Genomic DNA, 17,756 nt, shown 5'->3' on the forward strand with positions numbered 1-17,756 from the left:
GCAGTTCCGCTGACTCGGCTGTGCCCAAGGGGTCGCGCTGCTGCGTAGCCAGGTGTCGCCGGGGCCGGCGCGGTAATTTATGACTGCGTAGTTGGGCTGGGGGGTTCGGGGCCAGGGAGCAGCAGCGATCCGCCGCCTCTTCTAGGCTCTTCCCGGGCCGAGCCCCGAGTCCCCTGCGCTGAAGGTGGCGTCTCGGGTCTCCGTGTCCGCGCGAGTATAGTGGTCGCTCTCGGCCGGCCGCGAAGCTAGCGGAACTGACATCTCGCGAGGCTTCGGCACCCCCCCCCCCCCCGCCCGCCCGCCCCCGCCCCTCCGTTCTCCGCCCCCTCCCAGCTCTGAAGTGGGCAGCCACAGTGATGGCTGCCCTGCGGAGGCTCCTGTGGCAGCCACCCCGGCTACCGCCTCCACTCTGCGCTCACCAGCCTCTCCTTGGGCCGTGGGGGCGACCTGCGGGGGCGGCCCCGGGCCTTCCTGGCCGGCCCTTCTCCTGCCGGGAGGATGAGGAGAGGGCTGTGGCGGAGGCGGCGTGGAGGCGGCGGCGGCGCTGGGGGGAGCTGAGCGTGGCGGCGGCGGCCGGCGGGGGGCTGGTCGGCCTGGTGTGCTACCAGCTATACGGGGACCCCAGGGCCGGCTCGACGGCGACCGGGCGGCCCTCGGAGAGCGCGGTCGCAGAGCCTGAGGACCCGCCCCGTGGCCGGGGGATGCTGCCCATCCCGGTGGCGGCTGCCAAGGAGACGGTGAGTGCGCGGGCGCGCGTCACACCTGCGCGGGGGCTGTTACCTTCGTGCCTGGTGCTCAGGACCCTGGAGGATGTGGGACGGTGCGGGCGCTGTGGCCGCGGGTGGGGAACTTCCCGTGAGCGAGGCTGACACCTAGGCCGGACAGCCTGGGATCCGGTCACCCACGTGTTGGGAAGACAGGTGATGCTGTCACCGATGCATCAGGACCTTAAAGGTGGCTGCAGCTACTAAGTATCATTACAAACCCAAAACCAACACCCCTCCCCTCTTACAAAAAAAGATTCAGAAATGAAGGCCATGACAGGCAAAAAGTGGACCGCTGTAGTTGTGGGGAAAAGGAACCCCTCGATTGCGCAAGGTGACAGCAAATGACCCAGGAGGTCTGTTGCATTAGGATGAGTTTCGAAGCAGTGGTCTGAGATCTCAAAAGCCAGTGCATTAGCATATGGGAATTTATTAGTCCCAAGAAAGGAAATGCTAAACCTGCATGCTAACCTCCTTATATCCAAGGAATGATGATGTTACCAGGTTGAAAAAGAAAAAAAAAAAAATTGTTCAAAAAGAGACATGTATTTCTGTCTTTTTCCCTCCCCGACTAAAGCCAGAATCCCATTAGTAGGTACAGTAAAACACAAAATGGATAGGATAGCAAATGTAGGAGGCTGTGAATGACGCTAACTCCTTCAGTAGAAAGTCACATGAAAATGTTCAACTGTCATGATGTAGTTAATAATATAAGGTAAAGGTGTGTGAAAGGCAACAGTGAGTAAAGGAGCGTGATTTTTTTTGTCACATCAGTATATTTAATAGTCATGTAAATGATTAGGAAAATTATCTAGGGACATTTTCCTTTCAAGACTCGAAGAGTGTGAAAGGCGTAGATGAAAATAATTTAGGAAACAGGGAGCTATGCTGTTTTTAACTTTAATGCAAATTTAATGCAGTTTTTTACTGGCGAGGCTGAGACAGGAGAATCCCTTGAACCTGGGAGGCAGAGGTTTCAGTGAGCCAAAATCACACCTCTGCTCTCCAGCCTGGGTGACAAGAGCAAAACTCCATCTCTCTCTCTCTCTCAATTTCTCTCTCTCTCTATATATATATATTTTATTCGTTTATTTATTGTCTACTTTTGTGCACTTATGTTATTATTGCTTAGTGTTTATGAAAATTTCTGTTCGTTGTTTTAGAAGTCAAGAAAAGAAAAGAAAAGCCTTTGTTCTTTTCTTAATACACAGTGGTGATCTGATGTAAGTTCATCAGTTCCTTTGATGGAGGTTGTCAGTACAATTAGGTTACAGAATCTGCTTTATGGACCATCAGCAGATCACAAGCACATAACATAAAGTCCTTTTATACATGAATATTCAAAATACTAGGAAATACCCTCAAACCTCCACCCCCACCCCCTTCACACATACACATACTCTTTTGTGGCTTGGCAAGGAGCATAGCGTTATTCATGATGACAGAATTTTAATTAACCATAGTTGAGCTGGGAACCGATCAGCAAGGTAGGGAATTCAAGTAGTAGTTTCTTATCTTTCTTAAAATTAATTTTACTTTTACAGTTGAGAGATGGTATCACACAGTTTTTAAAAAGACCATGTTCAGAAAACTAGAACTTTGACTCCACCACTTACTACTTGTGTCATTGTGGAGAAATTACTTGACCTGTCAATGCCTGTTTCCTCACCTGTGAAATGAGGCTAATAGTCTCCGAGGGTGTTATGAGACTTAAATGAGTTAACACAGTATATTTAAAACAATGGTACTACTAAAGAACGTTCAATACATTTATTTTTTGGGTGGGCGCAGTGGCTCACGCCTGTAATCCCAGCACTTTGGGAGGTCGAGGCAGGTGGATCACCTGAAGTCAGGAGTTCGAGACAAGCCTGGCCAACGTGGCGAAACCTCATCTCTACTAAAAATACAAAAATCAGCCGGGCACGTGGTGGTGGGCACTTGTAATCTCAGCTACTGGCGAGGCTGAGACAGGAGAATCCCTTGAACCTGGGAGGCAGAGGTTTCAGTTAGCCAAAATCACACCTCTGCTCTCCAGCCTGGGTGACAAGAGCGAAACTCCATCTCTCTCTCTCTCTCAATTTCTCTCTCTCTCTCTTTCTCTCTCTCTCTCTCTATATATATTTTATTCATTTATTTATTGTCTACTTTTGTGCACTTATGTTATTATTGCTTAGTGTTTATGAAAATTTCTGTTCGTTGTTTTAGAAGTCAAATAATGCTAAAGTCCTGTGTCTTACCCTTCCCTAGCCTCTGGTCCTGCATTCTGATTGTCGCGTCTTTTGTATTTCCCTCTCCAAAAACATTTATGATCTTCTCTTTATCTCTGGTACTTGAAATTTTCCCAGTAATGAGCTTCGGTGTGGGTATTTTTTCATTGATTGTGCTAGATTCTTAAGAGGCCTTTCAATATGGAAATCATGTCTAAAAAATTCTGTGTAATTTTCTTGTATTATTTCTTTAATGATTTTTCTCTTCTCCCTCTTTCTATTCTCTTTTTCTGGAACTGCTGTTTGTTTGAAGTTAAATTTCCTGACAGATCCTAATCTAATTCTAATCATTCTTATATTTCAGTTTTAAAAAATCTTTTCGTCTCTTTGTTTTTATAGGAGATATTCTGGACTTTATCTTACAACCTTCCTACTGAATTTTTTTTATTTCTGCTGTTCTACTTTTTTAATTCAAAGAACGATTTTGTGTTCTCTGATGTTCATGAGTTATAGCATTCTATTTTGCTTCATGGCTGCTATATTTTCTCTTTTTGCTGTAGGGATATAAATTATGTCTTTGTTTTGCCTTCTAAGGATATAAATTATAACTTTATTTTGCCTTCTAAGGATATAAATTATAGCTTTGGCCTTCTCTGTGCGTTGCTTTGTTTCTTCCAGGTTCCTTTTTATTTCTGTTTGATTCTGTAAGCTCTTGCTTTCATTTTGGAGGTTTTCCTCACATATTTGTGGTTGGTACCTGTCTGTTACTTGAGAACCTCTCAGAAGGTCTCTGTGCATAACATGTCCTTTCGTTTGGTGATCTGGGCTTTTTATTAATGTAGCGTCCAAGTGTCAGTATTTTATAGCTCTTTTTCTGTGATGCTGTTGAACTTCTACAAAAAATAGGAGAGATGGGAGGTGCAGTAGTCTTCTGGAAGCAGACACATGTGCACATGTATGTAAGAGTATGTATGTTAGTGAGTATCTAATGATATACTTAGGTATTGTTATCTCATCCTCTCCTTTTAGCCCCACTACTTACTCTGACTCCATAGCTCCATAGTTCCCAAGGCCTTGTCCATTTTGGGATTCTGTGTAGCAAATATTGATACCTTACTTCCATGTGGTCTTCTCTGCAGAACTCAGGTAGTGCGTCTGTTCTCTTAAGTCAGTTATGACTCCTCCATCTCTTCAATTTTGTAAAAATTTTATAAATTCTCTTGAGTGTTTTAGTTTCCCCTCCTTTTCTGTATCTTAGCTCTTTTGTATTTTTACCTTTTCATGCTTCTTTACTGTGAATTTAATGTGGTGAGGGGAAGAAGATGTTGAAAGAGAATCGTGGGGTCAATCTGCCATTTTTCAGAAATATTATTTTAGTGGCATGTACCTGTAGTCCCAGCTACTCAGTGGGGCTGAGATAGGAGGATCACGTGAGCCCAGGAATTCAAGGCTACTGTGGGCTATTATTGCACCATACCATTTCAGCCTAGGGGACAGGGCATGACTTGTCTCAAAAAAGAAAAGGAAATTTTATTTTAAACCTATGCTGCCACTTCATTTATTATTATTATTATTATTATCATTATTATTATTATTATTATTTTGAGACACAGCATCTAACATCGCCCAAGCCGGAGTGCAGTGGCGTGATCTCGGTCACTGGAACTTCTGCCTCCGAGGTTCAAGCGATTCTTCCATCTTAGCCTCCCGAATAGCTAGGATTACAGGCGCCTGCCACCGTGACCAGCTAAGTTTTTTGTATTTTTAGTAGAGACAGGGTTTCACTATGTTAGCCAAGCTGGTCTAAAACTCCTGACCTCAAGTTCCGCCTGCCTGAGCTTCCCAAAGTGCTGGGAATACAGTCGTGAGCCACTACACCCAGCCCATTTATTATTTTTGATTTTCCTGAAGTGTTAGAAATGATTCATTTTGATGTTTAAAACTATAACTAAGAACTTCTGATTTATTAAAATCTCTTTTAAGTATAATATGCTGCTGAGCATAAGCCTGGCATGTAAATTAACCTGTATGTGTTATAAGAATAATTTAACTGATGGAAGTGACCAGCAGTAATTTATAGAAATACGGTTCTCTTATATGATAGCCTTGAAGATTTTTATGTCAAAGACATTGGCTCTGAACTCGGAAGGCCTTCCCTGACTCCATAGATTTGTTGAAATCTCTCTCTCTACTTTCAGATAATGACTTTTTTGTAATTATTTAGTCATTGTTTGTCTTCTTTACTTGTCTTAGCCCCTTAAGGAGAGGCGCTGTGTTCATCTTTGTCACCTTTATATCTTCATTGCCTGGTAAGCATTGTAGGCTGATAGGCGCAATATCTATTTGTTGAATAAATAAGCTCATGCTAAATATTTGTATGGAACATACACTGAGAATTGAATTTGGTGTTTTGTTCAGCTAAAGCAGTTATTTTTAGCATTTGAATTGGGATGACTTCAGTAAAGGTCAAAATTCCAGGCTTTGGGAGATCAGGTCACGTGACACTGTATTTATTTTAATTGTGCAAGTTTGGGTTGCCAGATTTTTTAGTGAACTGTGGCTTTGACCGTTATATATATTATAAAGAGATGATTCTGATTAGGACCTCAAAGTTTTAGCCTTAAAGCTCTATTTTTATTAGTAGGAAAAATTTGTGTTCTAGAACTGCCTTGTTTTTCAGGCCCAGAATAAAAAAATGATTAGATTGCTTAACATACTTCAGTGTTTTACTTAATTGTGCAGAAGACATGATCTTATTTTATGATTTGTTTGCCTTAAGAAGCTTCAAGAAACATATTTGAGTATTACTCTGGAGTGGAAAACTAGTTAGACAAATTTTGTATCTCTTTCATATCTATAATAATCGCAAATAGTCATACATTATTATGTTTCTTTATATCTTTTCCAGCCTCTTTTCTCAAGGCAGCATGTCTTGAGATGTGAGGATATGCTTGCTTTTACCCAGAATATTGAAGAATTTCCCAGATGCATATAGGCATATGTTTTGTTATGCTTCATTTTCTTGTGCTTCACAGATACTACATTTTTTACAAGTTCAAGGTTTGGGGCAACACTGAATTAAGCAAATCTGTTGGCACCATTTTTCCAACATTATATGCTTACTTAATGTTTCTGTGTCATATTTTGATATTTCTTTTAATATTTCAAACTTTTTCATTACTATTGTATATTATGGTAATCTCTGATCAGTTATGTTTGACCTTGCTGTTGTAATTGTACCATGCACCATGAACCACACCCATATAAGACAGCAAAGAATAAATGTTATGTGTGGTTTAGTCCATGGACCAGCTGTTCCCTAGTCTCTTTCCCTCTCCTCAGGCCTCCTTGTTCCCTGAGTCACAAAAATACTGAAATTGGGTCAGTTACTAACCCTAGAATGGCCTCTAAGTGTTCAGGTGGAAGAAAGAGTTGCACATCTCTCACTTTAAATCAAAAGCTACAAAGAATTAAGCTTAATGAGGAAGGCATGTTGAAATACCACATAAGCCAAAAGATAGGCCTCTTGTGCAAACAGTTAGCCAAGTTGTGAATGCAGCAGAAAAGTTTTTGACAGAAATTGAAAGTGCTCTTTGTGAACACACAGATTATGAGAAGACAAAACAGCCTTACTGCTGAGATGGAGCAAGTTTTAGTGGTCTGTATAGAAGACCAAACTACAACATTCCCTTAAGACAGAGCTTAATCCAGAGTAAGGCCTTGACTATCATCAATTCTTTTAAAGTTGAGAAAAGTAAGGAAGCTGTAGCAGAAAAGTTGGAAGTCAGCAGAGATTGGTTCATGAGGTTTAAGGAAAGAAGCCGTCTCCATAACATAAAAGTGCAAGGTGAAGTGGGAAATGATGATGTACAAAGTGTAGCAGGTGATCTAGAAGATCTAGCTAGGATAATTGATGAAGGTGGTTACACTGAACAACAGATTTTCAATAGAGATGAAATAGCCTTTTATTGGAAGAAGATACCATCTAGGACTTTGATAGTTACAGAGAAATCAATGTCTGGCTTCAAAACTTCAAAGGATAGGCTGGCCCTTCTGTTAGGGGCTAATGCGGCTGGTGACTTGAAGTTGAAGGCAGTGCTCATTTACCATTCTGAAAACACTAGGGCCTTTAAGAATTATGCTAAATCTACTCTACTTGTGTTATGTAAGGGGAACAGCAAAGCCTAGATGACAACACATCTGTTTGTAGCATGGTTTACTGAATATTTTAAACTCACTATTGAGACCTACTGGTTAGAAAAAAACATTCGTTTCAAAATACTACTGCTCACTGACAATGTACCGAGTCACCCAAGAGGTCTGATGGAGATTTACAAGGAGATGAATGTTTTTATGCCTGCTAACACAGCATCCATTCTGTAGTCCATGGATCAAGGAGTAATTTTGACTTTCACATCTTATTATTTAAGAAATACATTTTATAAGGCTATGGCTGCCGTAGATAGTGATTCCTCTGATGGATCTGGGCAAAGTGAATTGAAAACTTTCTGGAAAGGATGTACCATTCTAGATGCCATTAAGAACATTTGTGATTTATGGGAAGAGGTAAAAATATCAACATTAGCAGGAGTTTGGAAAAGTTAATTCCAGCTTTCATGGATGACCTCAAGGTATTCAAGATTTCAGTGATGGAAATAGCTGCAGAGGTGGTGAAATAGCAAGAAAACTGCGATCAGAAATGGAGCCTAAAGATAAGACTGAATTGCTGCAATTTCATGTTAAAACTTTAACAGACGAGGACTTGCCTCTGTGAATGAGCAAAGAAAATGGTTTCTTGAGATGTGGTCTAATCCTGGTGAAGATGCTGTGAAAATTGTTGAAATGACAACAAAGATTTGGAATATTCCATGAACTTTATTATAGAGCAGTAGCAAGGTGATATAGTTTGGCTCTGTGTCTCACCCACATCTTACCTTGAAGTGTGATAACCCCCACATGTCATGGGAGGGACCCAGCGGGAGGTAATTGAACCATGGGGGCTGGTTTTTCCCATGCTGTTGTTGTGATAGTGAATAAGTCTCACAAGATCTGATGTTTTATAAAGGGAGGTTCCCCTGCATGTACTGTCTTGCCTGCCACCATGTAAGACATGACTTTGTTCCTCATTCACCTTTTTCCATGATTGTGAGGCCTCCCCAGCCGTGTGGAACTGTGAGTCAATTAAACATCTTTCCTTTATAAATTACCCATTCTCGGGTATGTTTTTGTTACAAGTGTGAGAACAGACTAATAGAATAAATGGGTACTGGTAGAGTGGGGTGCTGCTGTAAAGATACCCGAAAATGTGGAAGTGATTTTGGAACTGGGTGATAGGCAGAGGTTGGAACAGTTTGGAGAGCTTAGAAGAAAACACGAAAATATGGGAAAGTTTGGAACTTCCTAGAGACTTGTTGAATGGCTTTGACCAAAATCCTGGATAGTGATGTGGACAGTAAATTCCAGGCTGAGGTGATCTCTAATGGAGAAGAGGAACTTGTTGGGAACTGGAGCAAAGGTGACTCTTGCTGTGTTTTAGCAAAGAGACTAGTGGCATTTGGTCCCTGCCCTGGAGATCTGTGGAATTTTGAGCTTGAGAAAGATAATTTAGGGTATCTGTTGGAAGAAATTTCTAAGCAGCAAATTGTTCAGGATGTGACTTGGGTGCTATTAAAGGCATTCAGTTTTATGTATTCACAAATATATGTTTTAGAATTGGAACTTATGTTTAAAAGCAGAGCATAAAAGTTCAGAAAATTTGCAACCCGATGATGTGATAGAAAAGAAAAACCCATTTTCTCTGGAGAAATTCAAGCCAACTGCAGAAATTTGCGTAAGTAAGGAACCAAATGTTAATCGCCAAGAAAATGGAAAGAATTTCTCTAGGCAAGGTCAGAGATCTTCACAGCATCCCCACCCATCACAGGCCTGGAAGCCTAGGAGGAAAAAATGATTCTATGGGCTGGGACTAGGACCTTGCTGCTTTGTACATTCCTGAAACTTGGTACCCTGTGTCCCAGCCATGGCTAAAATGGGCCAATGTATATTTCAGGCCGTTGCTTCAGAAGGTGCAAACCCCAAGCCTTGGAGGCTTCCATGTGGTATTGGGCCTTTGGGTGCGTAGAAGAAGAATTGAGGTTTGGGAACCTCTGCCTGGACTTCAGAGGATGTATGGAAACACCTGGATGTCCAGGTGGAAGTCTGCTGCAAGGACAGAGCCTTCATGGAGAACCTCTGCTAGGGTAGTACAGAAGTGAAATGTGGGGTCAAAGCCCACACACAGAGTTCCCACTGGGGCACTGCCTAGTGGAGCTGTGACAAGAGGGCCACCATCCTCCAGACCCCAGAATGGTAAATCCACTGATAGCTTGCACCATGCACCTGGAAAAGCCACAGACACTCACCACCAGCCCATGAAAGCATCCGGGAGTGGGGCTGTACCCTGCAAAGCCACAGGGGCAGATCTGCCCAAGGCTGTGGGAGCCTACCTCTTGGATCAACGTGACCTGGATGTGAGACATGGAATCAAAGGAGATCATTTTGGAGCTTTAAGATTTGACTGCCCTGTTGGATTTTGGACTGGCATGGGCCTGTAGCCCCTTGTTTTGTCCAGTTTCTCCCATTTGGAATGGGTGTATTTACCCAATGTCTGTAGCCCCATTGTATCTAGGAAGTAACAAACTTGCTTTTGATTTTATAGGCTCGTAGGCAGAAAGGACTTGCCTTGTCTCAGATGAGATTTTGGACTGTGGACTTTTGAGTTAATGCTAAAATGAGTTAAGACTTTGGGGGACTGTTGGAAGGCATGATCAGTTTTGAAATGTGATTTGAGAGGTCCCAGAGGTGGAATAATGTGGTTTGGCTCTGTGTCCCACCCACATCTCACCTGGAATTGCAATAATCCCCACGTGTCATGGGAGGGACCTGGTGGGAGATAATTGAATCATGGGGGCAGGTTTTTCCCATGCTTTTGTCATGATGGTGAATAAGTCTCACAAGATCTGCTGGTTTTATAAAGGAGAGTTCTTCTGCACATGCTCTCTTGACTGCTGCCATGTGAGACGTGACTTTGCTCCTCATTCGCCTTCTGACATGACTGTGAGACCTCTCCAGCCATGTGCAACTGTTAGTCAATTAAACCACTTTCCTTTATAAATTACTCACTCTCGGGTATATGTTTGTTAGCAGCATGAGAACATACTAATACACAAAGTTTGAGAGGATGGACTCCAGTTTTGGAGAAGTTCTACACCTGCTACAGAGAAATCTTTTTTTTTTTGCGAAAGGAAGAGTCTGTCGATGTGGCAGATTTCATTGTTGTCTTCTTTGTAATCCCAGTACTTTGGGAGGCTGAGGCAGGCAGATCACAAGGTCAGGAGATTGAGACCATCCTGGCTAACACAGTGAAACCCTGTCTCTACTAAAAATACAAAAAATTAGCCAGGGGTGGTGGTGGGTGCCTGTAGTCCCAGCTACTCAGGAGGCTGAGGCAGGAGAATGGCATGAACATGGGAGGCGGAGCTTGCTTGCAGTCAGCCAAGATGACACCACTGCACTCCAGCCTGGGCGACAGCATGAGACTCTGTCTCAAAATAAATAAATAAATAAATAAATAAATAAATAAATAAATAAATAAATAAAATGAAAATATAATTATAAATAAGAAATTAACACAGCCACCTCAAATTTCAGCAACCACCACTCTGATCAGTTAGTAGCCATCAACATCAAGGCAAGATCCTTCAGTGTCAAAACATTTTGATTTGCTGAAGGCTCAGATAATCATTAGCACTTTTCTAGCAATAAAGTATTTTTAAATTAAGATATGTACTGTTGTAGACATAATGCTCTTGCACGCTTAATAGGCTAATTGTAGCATAAACATAACTTTTATTTGCCCTGGGAAAGCAGAACATTTATGTGACTCACTTTACTGTATTTGCTTTATTGTGGTGTTGTGGAACTGAACCTGCAGTATATCCAAAGTGTGACTGTAAATGGAGAAAAGTCCCAGTTTTTTATAGTAAGGGAAGTTACATACACATGAAATTGAAGATAAGCTAATTCTATGTGGAATAGCATTGTTGTATGAGAAGCTAAATAGCTGATCCCCTCTCCTAGTTTCTTTAATCACCTTGTCACAAGTCCACGAGAGTCTGGATGCCTTATAATGGCCTGACCATCTAATAGATTCATATATAATGATTTGAGTAGAGATTACTTTTCAGTTCTATTAAATATTTGGGTTTAATGTGACTTCTTAATTGATTCTCACATATAGTCCTATTTATAGGGTTGTACATACATAATTTGGGGTTGGACTATTTTATAAGTACTAAGTAATATGTAGCTGCCCTCTTACAGACTGAATATGTAATTTATCTCTAGTAATTTTTGAGAAATGAATGCTGTTTTCCACCCAAAGATTAAAGAAAACGTTTGAGATCATTAAACAATGACATTAACCCTGTAAAATAATTTTATATATTTATGGCACAGTGTAATATTTTGATATGTGTATATATTGTAGAGTGATTAAATCAAGCTAATTAAGGTGTCCATCATCTTGCATTGTTACTTTTTTTTTTTTTTAGATGGAGTTTCACTGTTGTTGCTCAGGCTGGAGTGCAGTGGTGCTATCTGAGCTCACTGCAACCTCTGCTTCCCATGTTCAAGTGATTCTCTTGCCTCAGCCTCCTGAGTAGCTGTGATTATAGGCATGCACCAGCACACCCAGCTAATTTTTGTATTTTTAGTAGAGACAGGTTTTTTCCATGTTGGTCAGGCTGGTCTCGAACTCCTGACCTCAGGTGATTCTCCCTCCTCAGCTTCCCAAAGTGTTGGGATTACAGGCGTGAGCCACCGTGCCTGGCCCCATTATCGTATTTTTAACCTTAAAGTTTTTCAGTTCTTTGAGGAAGATTTATTCATTACCCATGCTATAACAGATAAGTCTTGTATCTCAAAAGATTTTAATAAATCCTTATTTAATGACCGAATTAATTAAAAATCCAGAAATAAATTACAATTTTTCTAATTATTACAGTTCTTTCGAAATCTTGCTTTTACAAAATCATTTCATTCATGTAGATTTGCACTGGACTTTATGGAGATCAGAAGATCATCTAAATACCCTAGCATAAGGGGAAAATAATAGATGTCTGTTACCTTGTGTTACCTATGAGGATTAATGATTAGATACTGAGTCACAGTAGCTTTAGCAGTAATGGTGAATTTAGTAACTAATTACAGTTTCATGAAATAGCAAACGCGGAGATTGTACGTTTTTATTTTCTTCCCCATAAACATATGAGAAAAAAAATTCACTTTCTTTAGAGGCATCCTTAGACTTCAATATTAGTGGCTTGTCAAATGGTTTAAGGTTTTTCTTATTTTTAGATAGTGGCATATGTAAAATTATATGTGGTAGTTCCACTGTATCTGCAGGTTAACTTTCCATGATTTCAGTTACCAGCGAGCAACCTCTGTCTGAAAATAATAAACGGAAAATTCTAGGGTTTTAGGGGTCAGGGAAATGGAAGAATCAAGAATGTTATCCAATAAGTTTTTGTCGTGGGCAACTAGGTGGATTTGCTGCAATTCACTGAGACTAGGCCCTCAGTAGAAAAAAACAGGTTGGGAATAATGGGCATGGATGATAAGTTTGTAACTTGTACAATAGATCAAGGTATCTTTTGAACAGCTGAAGGTAAATTTTCATTTGGATGCATAGGTCAAAAGCTCAGGAGAGAAATTCTTACTATAAAAATAGATTTGGGAATCATCACGTATTAAAAATCTAAGAGTGGATGACATTGTTCAGAATATGTAGAATGAGAAGAAAAAAACATCTAAGGAGAGAACTCTGGCGAGCATCCATGACTTAAAGTACTGGCAGAGAAAAGAAAGTCTGCAAAAGCTGAAAAGTTGGGTCCAGACAGGTTAAAAAAAAAAAAAAAAAAAAAAAAAAAGAGTCAGGGGGGCCATGGAAGTCAAAAAAAGATAGTACTGTACTTTCAGAAAGGAAGCAGTGAGTTATACTGAAAGCTACCCAGGGAGATCAACTGAGATAGAAATAGAAAGTGTGCATTGGATTTAGCAACAAGGGAGTCATGAGTGATTTTGTGAAGACATTGGAGGTGAAAATCAGATTACAGTTGGATAAGCTGAGTAAACGTGAAGGAAAGGTAACGTGGACAAAGTGAGGTGTTGACAGCCATATCAGTAATTTGGCTCTAAAGAAGAGGAGAGAGGATAGTAGCCTGAGGGACATGGAATTGTTTTTTTTGTTTGTTTGTTTGTTTTTAAGATGGAAGACGCTTGATTGTGTTTAAATGCTGATGGAAAAAAGAAGATTACATTTAAAGGGAAGAGAGAATAATTGATTTGATAAGGACCCAGGTGGGAGTAGGAGATAAAAATTAAAGCACAAGGAAAGAGTTTAATCTTAGGTAATAGGAGGGATGCTGTTTCCATTATGACAGGAGGATGGGATGCAAGGACACTGTATATATGCTTAGTGGTAAGTAGTTGAAGGTGTTCTTGCCTGACGGCTTGTGTATTCTCTGTGAAATAGGAGGTGATGTCATCTTCTCAGAGCAAGATACAGAAATATGCGGAGTAACTATGATAGATGTTTGGGGGATGTGGAGGATTGACTTAGCCACTGCAAAAAAACTAGAAAACCATGAAATCTTTACATTTGTTCATTTTTTGTAACTGCAAGTCTCAATATGAGCTTTTTAACAAAGTGGTTTTTAACTTGCTCATGAAATGCAGTTTTTACACGGTCACAACTTTTACTTTTCTGATTTATAAGTTGTGATGTTATCAACAACTTATTTTGATTTGTGTAAACCTTAGTAATCTGATATAATTAGTACTTATTTTTTAACTCATGATGCAATATTTAACTTACACAGCAAATGCACCAAACTTATAATACAATACAGATTTTGTTATTTTATTTAAACTTGATAGACAAGTTTAACTGGATAATATTAGATCTCACTGCTCTCCTGTAATTGTGCCAAACACTGAGAATGTAACTATTTTATGTAAACACTCTTGTGATAAAGAAAAAATGTGTTTAAAAAATCAAACCATCTCAATTTATGGCATTATCTAGCATTAAAGAAAATGCCTAGTCATTTGTGTACTAAACAGAATTCTAGATTTATTATTTTCTTCCCTTTCCTCTTTAAGTAATTCCTTACCCCTTTATTCTCTGATGTATTGATACATTATGTAATCTAAGTAAAATATGGAACTTTAGTGCTGAATTGTTGAATTGGTTAGCATAGTAGTGCTACTATAGCATAGTAGTGTTTTTGCTCATTAAAGAGTTATTTTTCTAAACTAGGAAAGTAGAATCTGTATTTTCTGCTTTTTTTTTCCCATTTACTAATTAATTGTCTTTTAACCATTTTAATACTCAAACTCCATCTCTAGAATTTAGAGTACAGGAAGTGTATATAAAAGAATTTCGAAACAATCCTTTTTTCTTGTCTGATAAGGATGGTATCTATCCAGTTGACGCTGTACTTACAGCGTCTCTTTTGTCCCTTTTCCTCAAAGAGATATAATAGATGGTTTAAACTGCTTGTAGCAATTCAAAGTGAATTTTTCTAACTGGCTTCACATCGGATCAGAAAGGTCCTTATGATTTAGGTACAGTTTAAGCTAGCTCCAACCTATTAAAATTAGTTATTTTAAAATAATATCATCTGAACCTCTTCCAACTGCTTTAAAATTATTCTTACTAATCGGACAATGAGAGGTTACTTGTAATTGTCCATATACGTACATTGTCCCCAGGAGATTGAGAAAGGTTTTGAGACATTACTACCATGAAGCTTAAAAATATAGTCATAAGGACAGTGATAGGCAGGTTTTGGACCAGGGCTTGTAGTGAATGGAGATCAGTGTGATTTAAACATTATTTCCTTTCTGGAGTCAATCTTCCTTGTCACATGACCTCCTCCAGACTGCTTTCTATCCAAATAAATGGGTCACATTAGGATTTTATGTTCTTATAGTAAAGAATACACTTAGTAACCTTTTGGTCCAGTACTGTGAAGATGTGCTATCAAATATGTCTGTCTGGTTCTCTCTACCTGCCAGCTTTGTTGATCTTCATAAAAGTCAGGTAAGAGTTTTGATTGAAGCCTTTTATAATATGGACTTAACAAATCAAAGTCAAGACATCCTATTTGGAGAGAAAGATAAAATATGTATTTCATACTTTGATTCAATATTCTAAATTTTGTGAGTTATAAGAACAAATACTGGGTTCTAATGTGCATTAAATAGTGAACTATGAAAAATAGCCCACATATATGTCACCAAATAATTAAAATCCTGAAGTTCTTCTGAATTATAGTAGTTGTAAATATTTCTAAAACCTTAGGCAGGAAGGCACACTTAAGGTTCTTGCCTTTTGCTAGCAAGTGATAGGAGAGCAACAATTTGTGTCTTTGTTCCTATACCCACAGCTCTCACACAGCAGAATTTGGAACATGGTTAAAGCCGTAGATTGGGTTGAACATTGATGTTCACTAGAGTGGTCAAAATGGGAAGAATATGAACCTGAAAGTTCATTACCTGAATGTCAGATATATAAGAGCAGAAGTTACTCAGGTAGTAGCAGGGTATTGTTTGATTACAAGCTAATACAGAAGTCATGAAAACATATCTCATATACTTTGGTGATAGGTTTTACTCAGGAAGCAGTCTCTAGGATCTACAGAGAAAGTAGCATTCTTAGATGGTACTGTGTAATTCAAGTATCTTCTCAGCAGTGTTTTCTAAATTTTAGGAGAGCAGAGTAGCTCCCTAGAATTTCCTAGAAATTTTAAATTTTTTTTTTTTTTTTGGAAAAGCAAAGCACTGGGAGACAGAGGGATCAGAGGAATGTAACCTAGAAAAATTGGTGAAAACATTGTGGTATATTAGTTGACTGATTCACAGTACTACATCCTAGTCCAAAAGCAGTGTGGATCTTCATGTAGTTGTTTAGCTTGTGCTTGGGAAGATATAGATCTTCCTCCTTTTCCCTTTCCACATGTCCTCACTTTACAGTGACCTCCTTGCCTATTTCTATTTACAATTGCCCTCTACAGCAGCTTGAGGCTCAGAGATTACAGTGATTAAGGAAATAACATAGGCTGAAATAAGTGAAAGCTGGTGTAATAAAGAGCAGTTGGCTTGGGGTGGGTCAGAAGACCTGAATGAAAATCTTGATGCTGCCATTCCTTACCTCTGCTCCTGGAGCTAAGGGAACACCTTTTAATTGGTCTTCCAGAAATTCTCAAAAAACAATTTTGTCTGTACTTCACTGGCCAAAACTTGGTCAAATGGCCCTAACTGCAACACAGCCTGAAAAAGGTAACCTTTATTTCATATGTCTGGGTAAAAAGCAGGGCTCTTTTTTTATTTTTTTTTAAAGGAAAATTGGAGAATGAATAATGGGACGTATCTGCTAGTCTTTGTTAGACGAAGCCTATTGTGTTGAGAAAGTGGCTTTTAAACGAAATGAAAATGCTCAAAAATAAATTATGAGATACTTTGATGTTATGAGATAGATAGATAACATATGTTTTTGTCCACAGCTCCTGGCTCATAATTACCATAGTCCTTGGTTTTTTTTGTTGTTGTTGTTGTTTAACTTTTTTTTTTTTTTAATTATACTTTAAGTTCTAGGGTACATGTGCATAACGTGCAGGTTTGTTACATATGTATACTTGTGCCATGTTGGTGTGCTGCACCCATCAACTTGTCAGCACCCATCAATTCATCATTTATATCAGGTATAACTCCCCGATGCAATCCCTCCCCCCTCCCCCCTCCCCATGATAGGCCCCAGTGTGTGATGTTCCCCTTCCCGAGTCCAAGTGAACTCATTGTTCAGTTCCCACCTATGAGTGAGAACATGCGGTGTTTGGTTTTCTCTTCTTGTGATAGTTTGCTAAGAATGATGGTTTCCAGCTGCATCCATGTCCCTACAAAGGACGCAAACTCATCCTTTTTTATGGCTGCATAGTATTCCATGGTGTATATGTGCCACATTTTCTTCATCCAGTCTGTCACAGATGGACATTTGGGTTGATTCCAAGTCTTTGCTATTGTGAATAGCGCCGCAATAAATATACGTGTGCATGTGTCTTTGTAGTAGAATAATTTATAATCCTTTGGGTATATACCCAGTAGTGGGATGGCTGGGTCATATGGTACATCTAGTTCTAGATCCTTGAGGAATTGCCATACTGTTTTCCATAATGGTTGAACTAGTTTACAGTCCCACCAACAGTGTAAAAGTGTTCCTATTTCTCCACATCCTCTCTAACACCTGTTGTTTCCTGATTTTTTAATGATTGCCATTCTAACTGGTGTGAGATGGTATCTCATTGTGGTGTTGATTTGCATTTCTCTGATGGTGAGTGATGATGAGCATTTTTTCATGTGTCTGTTGGCTGTATGAATGTCTTCTTTTGAGAAATGTCTGTTCATATCCTTTCCCCACTTTTTGATGGGGTTGTTTGTTTTTTTCTTGTATATTTGAGTTCTTTGTAGATTCTGGATATTAGCCCTTTGTCAGATGAGTAGATTGCAAAAATTTTCTCCCATTCTGTAGGTTGTCTGTTCCCTCTGATGGTAGTTTCTTTTGCTGTGCAGAAGCTCTTTAGTTTAATCATATCCCATTTGTCAATTTTGGCTTTTGCTGCCGTTGCTTTTGGTGTTTTAGACATGAAGTCCTTGCCCATGCCTATGTCCTGAATGGTACTACCCA

The 17,756-nt window shown here is 39.7% G+C and overlaps 1 protein-coding gene across 2 annotated transcripts in view; it reads left to right on the forward strand.

Annotated features, from left to right (window-relative positions):
- Positions 1 to 320: 320 nt before the first annotated feature.
- MICU3 (mitochondrial calcium uptake family member 3) overlaps positions 321 to 17,756 on the forward strand; it is a 99,095-nt gene continuing 81,659 nt past the window's right edge. For both annotated transcript variants that reach the window (XM_023219174.2, XM_023219175.2), the window contains exon 1: positions 321 to 737. In XM_023219174.2, coding sequence (XP_023074942.2) covers positions 357 to 737 — 381 coding nt within the window. In that variant the 5' untranslated portion in view covers positions 321 to 356. The remainder of the gene's footprint in view (positions 738 to 17,756) is intronic.

Source organism: Piliocolobus tephrosceles, chromosome 7 (assembly GCF_002776525.5).
Source record: "Piliocolobus tephrosceles isolate RC106 chromosome 7, ASM277652v3, whole genome shotgun sequence".
Taxonomy (NCBI): Eukaryota; Metazoa; Chordata; class Mammalia; order Primates; family Cercopithecidae; genus Piliocolobus; species Piliocolobus tephrosceles.